Source organism: Primulina eburnea, chromosome 1, assembly GCF_022965805.1.
Source record: "Primulina eburnea isolate SZY01 chromosome 1, ASM2296580v1, whole genome shotgun sequence".
NCBI lineage: Eukaryota > Viridiplantae > Streptophyta > Magnoliopsida > Lamiales > Gesneriaceae > Primulina > Primulina eburnea.
In genome coordinates, this window is record NC_133101.1 from 1,775,535 (window position 1) to 1,792,420 (window position 16,886).

The following is a 16,886-nucleotide window of genomic DNA, read 5'->3' on the forward strand; positions in this document are numbered from 1 at the left end:
GACATTTGATTCTTGTTTGTCAGGGTTAGGATCAGTTTGAACTTCCTTAAAGGTGCTTCAAGCTTGAGCTAGCAACCGATGAAACTATTATTTATCTAAACTAGTAAGTAAAGTAACTTTAAGTTAAAGTGTAAAAATAACTTAAACTGATAGAGCAAATATTTTGTTTCTTGAAGTTTGAGAATCAAATCTCTCTATGTCGTCTTTTTTTCCGTTTCTGGAAGATTACACTAAAATATTTTGATTTACAGAAGATGGTTGTGCAAACTCGCTCCAACTGAAGTCACACTGTTAGCATACTCAATCAGTTAAGACGATAAGCCCTAACTGACCTTTTACCATTCATCCAGATGACAAGTCTGGTGACGCCCTACCGAACAAATCTAGCTTAATCAACCATTCTTCATTTTCTGAGTCGAACCGATCTCTAAGAATGATTATGGATATAGCAACAAGCTGTTGCAGGGCGAGCACATTTGGTTCTTGATCATAATCTGATTTTTTTTGTTGAAGTTGTGCTATGATGTTCAAAGGTGTTCCTTGGTTGAGCAGAAACGCCAGTGAAGTGTGAGCATACAGATGGATGCATCTTTTCCCCAAAAGATAAACATTGGTCCATGGTGAATCAAGAATATTTTTGTGTTCTAATAATATTGATGAATCCTTTTGAGTGTTCTCCATCTGGTCTTTCTCCTATTTTTCTTTGAGATTTCTCCATTTTATAGCAACCACTTCCAATAGGCAATAGTTATATTCGATCTTCTCGATACTCTCTACCTTTGTATGCTAAAGGTTGTTGCCCTTTGTCCTTGACTATAGCCATATTAAATGTTTTTGTCCATTCTATTCAACGACTATAATGACTTGATGCATTAATCGGTTATGGTTGGTTTGAACATGTTGCTTAGAACAGCTGTTTTGTCTCCAACAAATCATTGATTTATCAATTTTTATTTATATCAAAACATAAGATCTATTATTTAGAGTGTCGATATGATATCAGAAATTGTTGATGTGTTCGACGTCACATCAACACTTCTTAAAATATAACCAAAAGCAAACACACAACCTTAACTTATTGGACAAAACATAAATTTAAATTATTTACATAAATAAAACACAAAATAAACAAACTTAAAAATATTTAGCTATTATTCCTAGGGGTGTTCATCGGTCGGTTCGGTTCGGTTTTCTGTTTTTTATTTCGGTTTTTTCGGTTTTCGGTTTTAGAAATATATAATCCGAATCCGAACCATTTTTCTTCGGTTCGGTTCGGTTCGGTTTTCTACCAAAACGGTTCGGTTATTTTGGTCGTTATTTCGGTTTTGATATAATTATTTAAATTATTAATATAAATACATTATAAAATATAATATGTTAACTTTCTATATGTTTTCTTAGTAAAATATTTAAATAGAAGGTCTAAATTAATTAAACAAACAACAATCGACTAAAAATTGTTCAAAATGATTTTTCATTCACTAAATATCATATCAAAATATATAATATAAATAAAAATATAAAAAAATTATTAATTTAATGAAATTTCGGTTTTTTCGGTTTTGACATATATAATCCAAAATCGAACCAAATAAACTTCGGTTTTAACATTTACATCCGAATTACAAAATTCGGATTTCGGTTCGGTTCGATGTTAGGTTTTTTCGGTTTGGATTTTCGGTTTTTTTCGGTTTTATCCGAAGTTTGAACACCCCTAATTATTCCAATATACAAATATTATATCTCATCCCTTTATAAAATCATTAAAATATTTCTGTATCCGTCTCTTTATTTTTAAATTGGCCCTAATTTGTATCGCAGGTGTAATAGTGAGGTGAAATTCCCCTTAATTAAATATCGTGCCAATGAATTATTGATGATGTGGTAAACTGGAACATATAGAAGCATTAGGCCCCTAACTGATGCCAACTGTGTAAAGGTTAAAACATTTTTTTCTTCCAAAAATAATCCCATCAAATTGCAAAAATATGTCTCCTAAAAAAATTTAAACTCAATAAAACGAAAAATAAATTTTAATGAAAATTTTAAAAAACTAAACCATTCAAGGATAATTAAATGAAAAATCATTAGGCATGTCTTCACTTTACATCATATCTTTTATATAAAGAAAAAAGAACATGTCTCTTGTGAGACGATCTCACGAATTTTTATTTGTAAGACAGGTCAATCCTATCGATATTCATAATAAAAAAATTATAAATATATATAATGTTATATATTTACTACAAACAAAAACGAGGTAAAAGCTTTATATATGTTAAAATAAGCATAATTAATAGGGAGGGCCCCGCATTTGATTTTCAAGGCATATTTTAGGTACACCAAGTCAATCAAGTCGGCTAATTAATTCCTTTAACAACACAATTAGTAAATTTAATGAGACTGATAGAATTAGGATAATGTTAGCAAATATTTAAAAATATCATACTTTTCTTTTGTTAATTTGTAAAGTAAAAAAATCAATATTTTTTAATTATTTGCAAACATTAATAAGAGAGTGGATAGTGACTGCAAAAGTTTTTTTTAAGTAGTTCTCAGTTTATACATATAATTTTTGAATATTTCATTAACTTGAAGCTTTGAAGCATTAAAATAAGTTCTTGCAAAAATTACCTTAATATTGGTGACTTAGAATGTGTTCGGTTTCAAAAGTTTTTTTCATTAAAAAGTGAATTTTAAGTTGTTTTAAAAATGCTTTTTAAGTAGAAGTGCATTTTAAGTAAATTGATAGGAAAAACATTTTTTTAATTATAAAATGTGTTCGGATGCATATTGTTTAACTCATTAATTGATTTTTTTTTTTTTGTATTATACCTGTAAACAAGAGTAAAATATAAATAATTTAGAACTATGCATCAAATTCATATCATAACAATAAGCATAAATATTGAAAATCTTGATATAAAAAATAGCAAAAGTAATTGGTTAAAAATAAAATAAATAAATATTAATAGTAATGTGTGAGAGATAATCTTCAAATTCAATGAACAATACCACAACAAATTCAATGAACAAATTCAATAAATTATGTAAAATAACGGAGAATAATCTAAATTTTTTTACCCCGTGATACCCTCGAAGGAACCTTGGTCATGGATCCGGGAGGAACCCCGGGTCATGAATCCGGGTTATAGATAATCTTAAAATAATTTGGAGCACGAAAAGTTTTCAGTAGTATCATATAAAGGCCCAGATAGATGGATACCAGGGGCATCGTATCCCCATATATATATATATATAATGTTATATATTTACTAAAATTACTATACAAGATCACAAGTTTAAATATTGAGACCATGATCAATGGATAATTATTATTGACACTACTTGGAAAGCAACCGAAATGTGACACATCCATTATTTTTGTTATTCAAAAAAATTTGATTATTTACCACACGTTATAATTTTTTCGTAAAACATAATATAATATACCCACCGTCTAAAATACTTCTTCCATAGGTTTTACACGTTCAAAACGTTAAACGCCATCTCTCTTTACAGTATTCATATTTGCATCGTCTACGGCGGCTCTTAAAGGGGTTTGGCCCCACTATCCGGGCCCGTGGATTAGTAGATTTCCTTCGACTTGGGCTGCAGCTAGGGGTGTTCATCGATCGGTTCGGTTCGGTTTTCGATTTTTTATTTCGATTTTCGGTTTTACAAATATATAATCCGATATCCGAACCATTTTTCTTCGGTTCGGTTCGATTTTTTACCGAAATGGTTCTGTTATTTCGGTCGGTTATTCGGTTTTGATACAATTATTTAAATTAACAATATAAATATATTATAAAATATAATATGTTATCTTTTTAAATAATTTCTTAGTAAAATATTTAAATATATAGTACAAATGAATTACATAAACAATAATCAACTAAGTATTATTCAAAATAATTCTTCATTCACTAATATCATCTCAATAAATAATATAAAATAAAAATAACATTATTAATTTAATTAAATTTCGGTTTTTTCGGTCGGTTCGGTTTTGACATTTATAATCCGAAACCGAACCAAATTAATTTCGGTTTTAACATTTATATCCGAATTATAAAATTCGGTTTTCGGTTCGGTTTAGTGTTCGGTTTTTTCGGTTTGGATTTTCGATTTTTTCGGTTTTATCCGAAGTTTGAACACCCCTAGCTGCAGCAGGCTCATTAGCCATATTACAAAAGTTCTAAATATCTTCACATAATTTGTGTAGAACGTTCAATATGATATATCTTATTTTTCAAAAAATATCGTATATTATATCGAAAAATTTCATCATCGAAAAATAAATATCGATACCAGTATGGCGAACCAATAGTTGATGCAAAAAGAAAAAAGAAAAGAAAAGAAAAGAAAAGAAAAAGGAGAGCCTTGTTCATATAATCGATATTTTATATTATTTTGGATTTTTAATAAATATTTCTAGAATTAAATTAAATTTATGGTCGGATTTCGCATTCGGGGTAGTCAAAATTATAGAGCCCCCACAGGCCACAAACCCGTGGGGATAGGCCACCCAACCTAACGTTTCCAGAAGAAAGTTCAATAATTAGACATAAATATTATTAGTTTTAATTTAATGGAATATTAAAAAAATTTGAATCACATTTATCATGTGGGGGTGGTGGTCCCAATTTAATTATTTCCTCTTTACGCTCGCTATTTTTCCATCAGCGCTGTAATAATATTTTTAAAAATTATTAATCCCATTTTATAAATAAAAAATAAAGTATAAGAAATTTGAAATTTTAGGTGTTAATAATAAACTTTCTTTACAGGTACTAGAAAAAAACGAGGGAAAATATATGTAAATGTGATTGTATGAGACATTTTAGATCTGAATAATCATGGGATCTTATTTATATTTTCATGTAATTTTTTTTTAAAAAATTATTCACTATTTCTATGAATCTGCATCTCGAGAAACAAACTAATTACTTTTATCCACTTCATGCGATAAAATAAACTACAGCCATTGTAGAATGTTCAATGGTGATATAATAGCATGTTGATGTCAGAGATAATGTTGTCTTGATGATGTTGAAATATTAATATTTTATTTAATTTAATAATTTAGTATTTAAATTGTAGGTTTTTTGTAAAATAAATCAACATGGAAAAAGATGTTTATTTATAGACAAATATCGAGTCTGATAAATAGTTGTTGGTTTTTCATTAATTTTTAAAACCAATTCATGTTTTCTTTTGATTTTTGAAATTTTAAATTATTTTAAATTAACTAAAAAATAATAATAATAATCTATAATTTTATACCATATTATTAATTGTGAGATTTTAGAGGATATCAATATATTTAATTTCATAATGATTCTTCTCATCTTACTAAAAATCTATTCAAATCATTTTATATTTGACATAAAAAAAATTAAATATAAATTTTTTAAATTGAAAATAATTTCGTATTAATTATTTAATATTATTTGATCAAATTAAAAAATATATATATATAAATATTTTTTTTACTAATAATAATAAATGATGGTGGACACTTCCTCGTACGGAGATTCTCCGCGATGCGCACCATCTTCGAGGGCGAGGGTATGTATAGGCCTTATAAACCCCACTGTACATCTCTCGCTGATTGATCACTTTTTTTTTTACTTGATATGCCAAATCCGACAAATAAAGTGAACCCATTTTGAATAAATTAAGTTGATTAATACGTATGATATGTTATTCCGATTCAATAATATAATTACAAATACATTCAATGAATTGATTAAAAATAATTAATTATTTTTATTAAAAATCTATACACGCCAAGTTACTCGTTAAAATAAAAAGATATAATTTAGAAGAAACAGCTCCAACCTCCCTTCCCATATATTCACTCCAAAACAGATAATGCTGGAAAAGCTGCAACGGTGCCACATCTCCCCACCTTACGTTTTCTACCCTTCCGTATAATCCCTCGCTTTCTCTCACTAAATCCCGTAATCCGCCGATAGAGATGGGCTTCGAAGCCAGCGGCAGCAGTAGCAGCAGCTGCCACCTCGCCCCCGCTTTCGAGGCTGATACTGCTGTGACTTGCGCTTCGGTCAGCCCATCTTATTCACCATCCGTCGTCAACCAGACGCTCATGCTGCTTCAATCCGACGATCCCTATTCGAGGCTGCAGGCGGCGAAGGAAATCCGACGGATGACGAAGACATCGCAGAGGTATCGGCGTCATTTCTCCGCCGCTGTTTTGCCACTTGTGGATATGCTCTGCTGCGGGGCCGCCGACACTAACGAGGCCGCGCTGGCCGCGCTCCTTAACCTTGCCGTCAAAGACGAAAGGTCAGCTCAATACACAAGTTTGTCTACCGCCATCAATTTTGAATTCATATCAATCTATGGGTTTTGAATTTTGTTGAATAATTTCTAATTCGATGCTAAGTTTGATTCGTAGTCTTATTTTAATAAAATTATTTTCTATTGTTATAATTTTTTATTCCCTTTCTCACTTTCTCTCTTTCTCATTTTCCTTTCGCCTTTCTTGGATTCGGTGGTTTGGTCCCATCAGATGATAATATTCAAGAAAGTATTGAAATATCAACATATATTTAAAGTCTTCACTGAAATTAATTTGGCTTCAAATCAAATTAATGTCCAATATTTTTATGAATTAATTAATTCTTGGTATGGTTTTTAGCTTATTGGTTGCTGCAGAAGAATTACGTGGGTATGCTTTTCTTTTGCTTCCCTTTATATTTTCATTTCACTTTAGCCTTTGATTATGTCATCTAGACCTTTAACTTTAATCTTGTTCGTTAATATATCCAATGGATTAGGTTCTCTTTTCTTTTCTTCAAAGAAATTTTCCGCTTTTTTACTGACAAATTGACTCTGACATTTTTAATATTGATTGTGGGTGAAGCAAAATCAAAAGGGCTCTTTCTTTTAAATTAATTAAGTTTGGTTCGAATTCTATCTTTTTCAAATGTTAAGCAACAACCAGCAGCTTGGGTGGTTAATTAATGATTCTGGAAGCATAAATCTTGAGCAAGAAAACCATTCGCAAGTTTAGATTTTTAATGTGAGGCTACTGTGATTGAAATTAAGGTGGCGTTTGTAATTTTGACCAATAAATTTATTTACGCGGAGAAGAAAACTGTGATCATAGAAGTTTTATTAAATATATGGTATCAATGTGTGATAGAGGAATTGGATCTTCGTGTGTATGATTTATATATTATAAGACTACATTTTAAACCCCTGCAACTTTATTTTTGTTATGAAACTTGAACATATTCGATTTTCTTACTTCCAGAAACAAGGTAGACATAATTGACGCCGGTGCCTTGAAACCAATTATTAGTTTCCTTCAATCTGAGAATCTAACTCTTCAAGAGCACGCGGTTGCAGCGTTGATCACTCTTTCTGCATCATCAGTTAACAAGCCGATTATTACTGCTTCTGGTGTCATCCCTCTCCTTGTAGAAATTTTGAGACATGGGACCTCACAAGCCAAATTTGATACCGTATTGGCTCTGTATAATCTCTCGACTCATTCAGACAACCTTAGCCACATCCTTAAAACGAGGCCCATTCCTGCTTTGGTATATCTGCTAAAATCGTGTCCAAAGTCCTCTAGAGCAGCAGAAAAATGTACTGCACTGATCGAATCTTTGGTGGGTTTTGAAGAGGGAAGAACAGTACTGACATCCGAAGAAGGTGGGATACTTGCTGTCATAGAAATACTTGAGAACGGATCCCTTCAAAGCAGAGAACACGCAGTAGGATCACTTTTAACAATGTGTCAAAGTGATCGATCCAAGTATAGAGAACCAATTCTTAAAGAAGGCGTGATTCCAGGACTTCTTGAGCTTACCGTTCACGGGACGCCCAATTCTCAATTTAAAGCCCAAATGCTTTTGCGACTACTAAGAGATACCACTTATGCAAGATCGGAACTTGAACCCGATACACTCGAGAACATAGTCTGCAACATTATATCTCAGATGGATGGGGAGGAGCAAACCGAAAAGGCAAAACAAATGCTTTCTGAGATGGTGCAGGTCAGTATGCAGCAGAGTTTACAACACCTGCAGCAAAGGGCCCTTGTGTGCACTCCGGCTGAAATATCTACAAATAATCGTGCTTCCGAAGTTTCATCGAAGTGATCAGTCTACCCATTCGATTGGTGCGGTAGAAGTCATGTTGATCAGTGTTTCAACTCATGCAAAGGAAAGAAAGATGTAAAACACCATGCCAGTCCAGGCCTTTAGTATGGGTACAGGTGATTGGTAAATATGTCAATAATTTGATACTATTAGTTTTAGGAATAAAAATGCATGGTTCATTTGCTTTGGTTTCTGTAAAATAACTTGTGTGCTGAAGGCTATACAAGTAATGAGTTAAAGTTTTCTTGTCTATACATTTCGTGTGGTTAACTTTTGGTGGTACTTATTTACATATAATCAATCTTCAACATCATATTTTCTGTTTGCGTATTCATTGCCCTTTCGCATTTCGTCTATTACTGTATATTTTTTGCTTCCATTACTGTGTAGTTTTTGCTTCCATTTCCAGGTGTCATTTCTTTTTCAAATATTTTCTCCTTTTGGAATCTTGGACTTCTCTCCTTATGATCATAGCCCAAGATTCTCGGATCCGGGTTGTGACCATTGAATTAGTTGTAGAGGCAAGAGTTTTACTACAACAGATCAGCAACGGGAAGATGGAGAGACCAATCAATTGGTAGAGTTGATCAGTGAGTCGTGAATCCTTATTAAATAGAGTATATTACCCATTAAGAAATGCTTAAACAAAAATAATAAAAACATCAAATTTTTTTTTTGAACAAGTTTCTTATGAGGCGGTGTCACGAATCTTTATCTATGAGACATGTAACCCTATCGATATTCACACTAAAAAGTAATATACTTGGCATAAAAAAGTAATACTTTTTCATGGATGACCCAAATAAGATATTTGTCTCACAAAATACGATCCGTGAGACTGTCACACACAAGTTTTTGTTTTTTTTTTAGTTTTATTTTCGTTTTGATTTCAGTATACTTTTTATTTTTGTTCATATAGATTTTAATGTGTGTAATATAAAAATTTTCTTGTCACACGAGTCATGTAGAAAATTATTTGAGCTAAATAACCAATATTAGATAGATTCAAATATTATTTCTTTGAAATTATAACCAAAACAAAAATTAAATCCAAGTTACTAAATGAAAGCAAAAAGTTGATAAATTACAAGATTAAAATTCGAAACAAAGTAATTTATACCCGTAGATTACTCGCATGATATTAAATATTGTTACATGTATTTGAACATTCAGGTAAAAAAAAACAAAAATAAAAAATGAACAAATTTTAATAATATTCGAAACTAAAAGTCAAAAAAGTCAATTTACAAAGATTTTTGTAATTTTTCCGTTATCCATAGAGCTGTCAATTTATTAAATCAAAATTTTTGAATCCAACATGACTAAATTAGGGAAGAAAATGATTTAATGATGTGAGGATCATGGTGTAAACTCATGGGATTTATTCTAATTTAGTCTCTTTCTAGCATGATAATGTAAAATAGCTTGTGTTTTTTTAGAAAGTAATAAATAAAAAGAAATGACAGAAGAAAAACGATAAAACAGGTTCCATTCTTTAACCAGTGGAGGCAGAATATATTCTCCCTTACAAATTCATATTTTTGTTTATCTCTATAAAGGAAATACAAAATGAAAAATCATATGATTTGCTCGTGTGGAACATCTTACAAAGTGCTAGAAGTCTCCAGCTTCTTCAAGTGGCAGCCGGAAGCATCAACTTTTTTTTTAAATATCAACATTTTAAAGATATAAAGTAACTCATTGGATTATTACTGATGTGATTTGAATATGAACTCAAAGACTTATTTATTTCAGACAAAAAAAAAATAGAAATAAACAATTACATTTATATAAATAAATTAACAAAAATTCCCTGCAATCAATGTGACTCGAACTTAACACCAACAAGTCTCGTGACTTCAACTTTAACCACTGAACAAAGACCTCATTGACCCAGAAGCATCAACTTTGACTTAACTTTGCAGTTGTTCTATTCCATATTTTTAAGTTGGGAAGGATATATGTACACATATATAATCAAATCTCCATTTTTAGTTAAGTATCTTTTGAGTTTCTTCAATTAGATTTTATTTATTTAAAATGCTGATATGACATTATATATAACACTACATCAATATTAGTGTCACATCAATACTGTGTTGATGTCAGGTCCGAAAAAAGACTAAAGTTGTTTTTTAAAAAATATAACAGATTAAAACTGAAATTTGATAATAAAAAGAAATAAAATCGTAGAGATAAACACCGAATAAAAAAATTTCTCGATTAAGTTTTATATCAGAGGAAATTATAATTTATATCGTAATATAAATCTATGAACAACAGATTAGAAAGGAAGTACATAAAATTGATGTGAAATTAGGGTACGGAACTTCCATTGTGGAAAAAAGTAAATAAAAATTCAGGTAGCTTAGAAGGTGAATTAACTAACTAATTAAGTAAAAAAAATTACAACTTGATACGTGTTATAAAATCGGAATTTTTTAAACTATCTTAACATATAGGTGTCACATTCTTTAACCAAATAGTCAATATTATATTTATATGTCTAATAAATCAAAAAGTAACACAAGAAATTTATAACCACAAGAAAACAAACACGTGTATGCATGCCACCTAAGACCCAATCAAACTTCACCACGCACGTCAACGTGGAAAGACCCACCATTTTATAACCAGCCATCTCTTTCCAATTTCCCTTTTAAAACCCACGATCCGAACATCCTTTGTATCAAGAAATTCTTTAGCTTCCATCTGAATTCGTTCTCTTTCTCTACTCGTATTCAATTTGCAGGTGAAGAATTTAGCTTGTGCACGATCATGGTGTTTTGCGTAGAGTGCGGGACAACGAGGAATCCTTGCAGGTGCAGGGTGGTGGGGCCGACGCTGGGCTTGGTGGCCTTCGCACTGGCGGCGCTGGTGGAGTGGCCGGTGGGGGCTCTTATTTATCCCTTCCGCCACTCGAAGGGTCGTCGGATTATGGGTCACCCCTCCACCGTGGTCTACCCCAGGGTCTCTCGCGCTTTACCCATTTAAATTATGGTTCTGAAACTCCATTAATGTATCTCCTAAGAACTCCATATTTGGTTGTGCTCGGTTCTGGTGCTGTATTTGTAAAGTTTGTATTTTTATTTTTGAAGTTGTGTTTCGTGTTGGATCGAACCACAGGGTGCAACGCCTTGTTAGGGGAGACTCCTGGAAGTTGAAACACAGCTACTGTTACTGTGTTCTGCTGATATATATATCCAACGACTATATTATATTACGTAATTCAATTTTCCTTTTTGGAAAAAGGTGAAGTGAATAGATTGTTGGTACTTATGTTGCAACCTGATATGCAACGAAATAAATAACATGAGATAAAAGTAAACTAAGAAACTAATTAACAATCGCTATAGATCGATCATAACTTAAGCTTAATCAGTACTACAACAAATAATATGGCATTCTCGATAGAGCAGATTATGAAAAATTAAGTATAGACAAGTAACGAAATCTTGCCCCGAAGATTAATACAGAAGATAAAGAACCATGGAAAAGAGTATTAAGCAAACATTATAGAATGAACATTTAATCACAAATAACATGTAAAACAAATCGAGAACTGTAATAAGTTACAAATTTTTTAGAACAAATTTGTCCATTCCATAGAGCTTGATGATCAACACATGGCCGAATATTTCCGACGATACTACTGTGGAACCACTGGTATGTTAAGCACAAAAAATACCACCCCAAGAGGAAAATTTGAACTTGAACTTATCGTTCTGAAATAGGCTCGTGAAACAAGGCTGCGAAAATAGAGGAAAATCAAGAAGGTGACTGGTGAGTGTTTTCCTGTAATTGGCTGCCTGACCACTCCAAAGTTCATGATATCAGTCACACGAAAAGACACCAAAACAAAGACACCATAAATCTACACTAATTGTGAGTTTTTATCGCACCCATATGAAGAGTCCATGTAGACCATTTTAGTGCATCCAAAACTCGGATGAGCTAGATGACCAGGTGTCAGGTTAAACGTGCATGTAGAGCATTTCCGTAGAAGTGCTTAATTATGTGGCATTGAACACATTGGCGCCACATCAACACTAGGACTAGCGCCTCGTGAAAAAAAAAAACTGAAAAAAAAAAAAAAATCAAAGTGAAGACCCCTATGTAGCCATCTTGGTTTCAAGAATTCAAAGGGTTCAAAGTGAGCATAACGGATAATAATGGAAAATTTGGCAACCTTAATTTTGAGAATAATTACCCATAAATAAATCTAATAAAAATTGAGGTTACAAGATGATATCTTGTGCCAGTAAATACCACGGACATCCATGAGAAAAATATTCGTTTATTATATTTTCCCTTTACAACTTTCATTAAGTCATGGGTATACATTATTATTTTTGAAACAATTCATACATATATATTCGTTTTATGATTTTGTGAACTATGAGATTTTTATGAATTTATGAACACAGCAAACATGTAACATGTTACATATATTTTTTCGCATCCAAATGTTCACATCCAGTTTATTGGCATACTGAAAATACCGAACTATTAATAAACACCGAACACGCTATCCGTAATGGATTTAATTTTTTGGTACTCTGAAATATTATTGTTGACCAAGTGACGATATTTAATTTTTGGCAAAAACTTGTGTGAGACGGTCTCATAGGTCGTATTTTGTGAGACGGTTATCTTATTTGGGTCATCAATGAAAAATTATTACTTTTTATGCTAAGAGTATTACTTTTTATTGTGAATATCGATCACAAATGATACCCCTGTAAGAGCCTGGGTCATGAATGACCCGGGATATCAAATGGATTCCCAAATCAGGATCAATTTGCAGGATGAATTCTTCTGAAGGCGGGCAAGTGCAAGCTCGGACTCTACTCCCCGGGCAACCAGACGCCCGGGCTCTCATATAAAGCCCCGGGAGGTATTCTAACCGGGCCACCTCGAGAATTGAACCACACTCGAGTATGATTGATATAGGCCGTCTAATCTGTCAGAACAACTTGGGTTTGGAGTGTCCTAGAAGTCATCAGAAGCTAGGGTATGGACAACCGACTTGCCATACTTAGTAGGTGGCACTGGAATCGAGGTACCTACCTCATTTTCTCCTATAAATAAGCAGGTATACTTCTCATTTGAGGGATCCCCTCTCTGGTTCTCTCTGGAGAATTCACCCTTACACATATGTTATAACACATATTTACACCAGTAGTCTTTATTTCTCTAAAAGCTACACTGGTTATCATCTTATAACCTGCTGACTTAAGCATCGGAGTGGTCACGTCGGACACCCCTCCGGCGCCCATTCACGAGTTCATCTCCTTATTTTCAGGTCACAGTAGAAGCTATAGCTCACGGGTTCATCTACCTTGCTCATTTTCCTTAATAAATTGTTGATCTGATCCGTTGGAGCTCCTTACCCGGCTCGCCCATTTCAAGAGGATCTCATCATTGGCGCCGTCTGTGAGAAACTTGAGCTCGAGACGAAGATATGGTTTTCATTCAAAAACAAGTCCAACCTTGCTCGGCACCCTTATCTAAGCCCAGGGAACTACACCCTGGCTCGGGACCACACACCTCGACCATTCCCAAGTCCCGGGACATGCTCCTCGGCCCAAGGCTCCGCACCTTGGTTCTTAGAAGCCCAGGGCACTACACCCTGGCTCGGGGCAACACACCTCGACCATTCTCAAGTCCCGGGACATGCTCCCCGGCCCAAGGCTCCGCACCTTGGTTATTTATAAGCCCAGGGTTCTCAAACCTGGCTCAGGGCAACACACCTCGACCATTCCCAAGTCCCGGGACATGCTCCCCGGCCCAAGGCTCCATACCTTGGTTCTCAAAAGCCCAGGGCACTACACCCTAGCTCGGGGCAACCACCTCGACCATTCCCAAGTCCCAGGACATGCTCCCCGGCCCAAGGCTCCGCACCTTGGTTCTTAAAAGCCCAGGGCACTACACCCTGGCTCGGGGCCACACACCTCGACCATTCCCAAGTCCCGGGACATGCTCCCCGGCCCAAGGCTCCGCACCTTGGTTCTTAAAAGCCCAGGGCACTACACCCTGGCTCGGGGCCACACACCTCGACCATTCCCAAGTCCCGGGACATGCTCTCCGGCCCAAGGCTCCGCACCTTGGTTCTTAAAAGCTCAGGGCACTACACCCTGGCTCGGGGCCACACACCTCGACCATTCCCAAGTCCCGGGACATGCTCCCCGGCCCAAGGCTCCGCACCTTGGTTCTTAAAAGCCCAGGGCACTACACCCTGGCTCGGGGCAACACACCTCGACCATTCCCAAGTCCCGGGACATGCTCCCCGGCCCAAGGCTCCGCACCTTGGTTATTTGTAAGTCTAGGGACCCGTACCCTGGCCCAGGGAACCGAACCTCGGTCATCTACTAAGTACAGAGATTTTTATCCGGTTTAGAGTTCAATATCCCGACTACTTATTGAAAGTTCCTGGCGTATTATCTCAAGTCCATGAGACACGAGACTCCGACTCCTCATCCCATCTCTGGGAGACATGAAGCTCCCGATGCTTTTATAAACTAGATTGATCATCTCTTTGGGAATCCAAGCATGACTAAATCGGGACAGCGAGTATGACTCTAGCCCGACTATTTAAGGGATGTGTGATGATACCCCTGTAAGAGCCTGGGTCATGAATGACCCGGGATATCAAATGGATTTCCCAAATCAGGATCAATTTGCAGGATGGATTCTTCTGAAGGCGGGCAAGTGCAAGCTCAGACTCTACTCCCCGGGCAACCAGACGCCCGGGCTCTCATATAAATCCCCGGGAGGTATTCTAACCGGGCCACCTCGAGAATTGAACCACACTCGAGTATGATTGATACAGGCCGTCTAATCTGTCAGAACAACTTGGGTTTGGAGTGTCCTATAAGTCATCAGAAGCTAGGGCATGGACAACCGACTTGCCATACTTAGTAGGTGGCACTGGAATCGAGGTACCTACCTCATTTTCTCCTATAAATAAGCAGGTATACTTCTCATTTGAGGGATCCCCTCTCTGGTTCTCTCTGGAGAATTCACCCTTACACATATGTTATCACACATATTTACACCAGTAGTCTTTATTTCTCTAAAAGCTACACTGGTTATCATCTTATAACCTGCTGACTTAAGCATCGGAGTGGTCACGTCGGACACCCCTCCGGCGCCCATTCACGAGTTCATCTCCTTATTTGCAGGTCACAGTGGAAGCTATAGCTCACGGGTTCATCTACCTTGCTCATTTTCCTTAATAAATTGTTGATCTGATCCGTTGGAGCTCCTTACCCGGCTCGCCCATTTCAAGTGGATCTCATCAACAAATAAAGATTCGTAAGACCGTCTCACAAGAGAAAGATACTGAAATTTGACAATACCCCATGAAGAAAATCTGTTAGACCATCGCTTCGATAGATCAGATCCCCTGTAGGTTAGCGCCTAAAGAAGAGAGATTCACAAAGAGAAGTTACAGAAGTACAGAAGGACGTTTGAAACTTGAATTTGGGAATCCGCTCCCTTTTATTTTATTTCTTCTTAATCTGTTAGACCATCGCTTCGATAGATCAGATCCCCTGTAGGTTAGCGCCTAAAGAAGAGAGATTCACAAAGAGAAGTTACAGAAGTACAGAAGGACGTTTGAAACTTGAATTTGGGAATCCGCTCCCTTTTATTTTATTTCTTCTATTTATATGCAGATAAGTTTTTCTTTTCCCCTTCTTGGCTTACAATAGCAAAGCTATTAAACGTGTTTTGCTTCCTAAAAATCATTCCACGTTTTTTACGGATTCTATCACAAATACTATACAGTTACTCTGATATAAACTCTACCAATCTCCTGGGTGCACCTCTCATGCATTGAGTCCTGTGCTCTAACCCCTCAAGCTCTTCTTGACTCGTAACAAAATCTCTAACCATTCTATATTTCTTATTATAGCAAATTGTGTAGGATCGAGTGCTTACCGCTTTATCAAAAGTTATAGTTGGTGGTAATGGCGTAAATCAGATCTTTTAAACCGCACAACAGCTCAAATATCATGGTTCGATCGCTCTACCAAGCAAAAACAATTATTGCACCCAACAATCTCCCTCCTAATAATTGCACTCCTTGCAATCAATGCGAATCGAACACATGACATTGACTCTGATACCAATTGTAGGACCGAGTGCTTACCGCTTTACCAAAATCTATAGTTGATGGTAATAGTGCAACTCAAATCTTTTAAAACGCACAGCAGCTCAAACACCATGATTCGATCGCTCTACCAAACAAATACAATTATTACACCCAACAAATTGTATACATTATATTTTTAAATATTGTGTGTATTATTCATTAGTAATTTATGGTGCAACATATTTCGCCGTATACAATTTACATACCCTTCTGATGCATTCCGGGCTGGAGCTGCAACTATATAGCGGTACTGTACGTATATCTTCTGCTCGATGTTATTGTGACAAGAGAAAAGGACAAAAACTCCTGAACAATGTCTCGCGCACACATTGTAAATGTTGTACTTCAGGAATTCGATATATCAAGATTCATCAATTTATTCGAGCTAGACACCATTTCGACTTCGTGGAAAACACTCCGATCTGCAAGTATTACTCATTAAGGGTCATTTATAGAACCGGATGATTCGTCTTGCATGTCTCCATGGTGGTCCAGTATCTTATTACATGCGCTGAACGTAGTAATAGGGCATAGTTTCAAGCCATGTTTACTTGGGTCGGCGCCCATTTTTATCAACTTTTTCTTAG

General features: G+C 35.2%; 2 protein-coding genes across 2 annotated transcripts; both read left to right on the plus strand.

Moving 5' to 3' along the window:
* The first annotated feature begins 5,860 nt into the window (after window positions 1-5,860).
* On the plus strand, window positions 5,861-8,454 carry LOC140842809 (U-box domain-containing protein 17-like). The gene is made up of 2 exons (XM_073211019.1): window positions 5,861-6,315; window positions 7,289-8,454. Exons 1-2 carry the CDS (start codon window positions 5,987-5,989, stop codon window positions 8,139-8,141), a joined length of 1,182 nt encoding a protein of 393 aa, XP_073067120.1. The 5' UTR covers window positions 5,861-5,986; the 3' UTR covers window positions 8,142-8,454.
* Window positions 8,455-10,809: 2,355 nt separating this feature from the next.
* LOC140842875 (uncharacterized) lies at window positions 10,810-11,364 on the plus strand. The gene has a single exon (XM_073211102.1). It carries the CDS (start codon window positions 10,920-10,922, stop codon window positions 11,133-11,135), a length of 216 nt encoding a protein of 71 aa, XP_073067203.1. The 5' UTR covers window positions 10,810-10,919; the 3' UTR covers window positions 11,136-11,364.
* The last annotated feature ends 5,522 nt before the right edge of the window (window positions 11,365-16,886 follow it).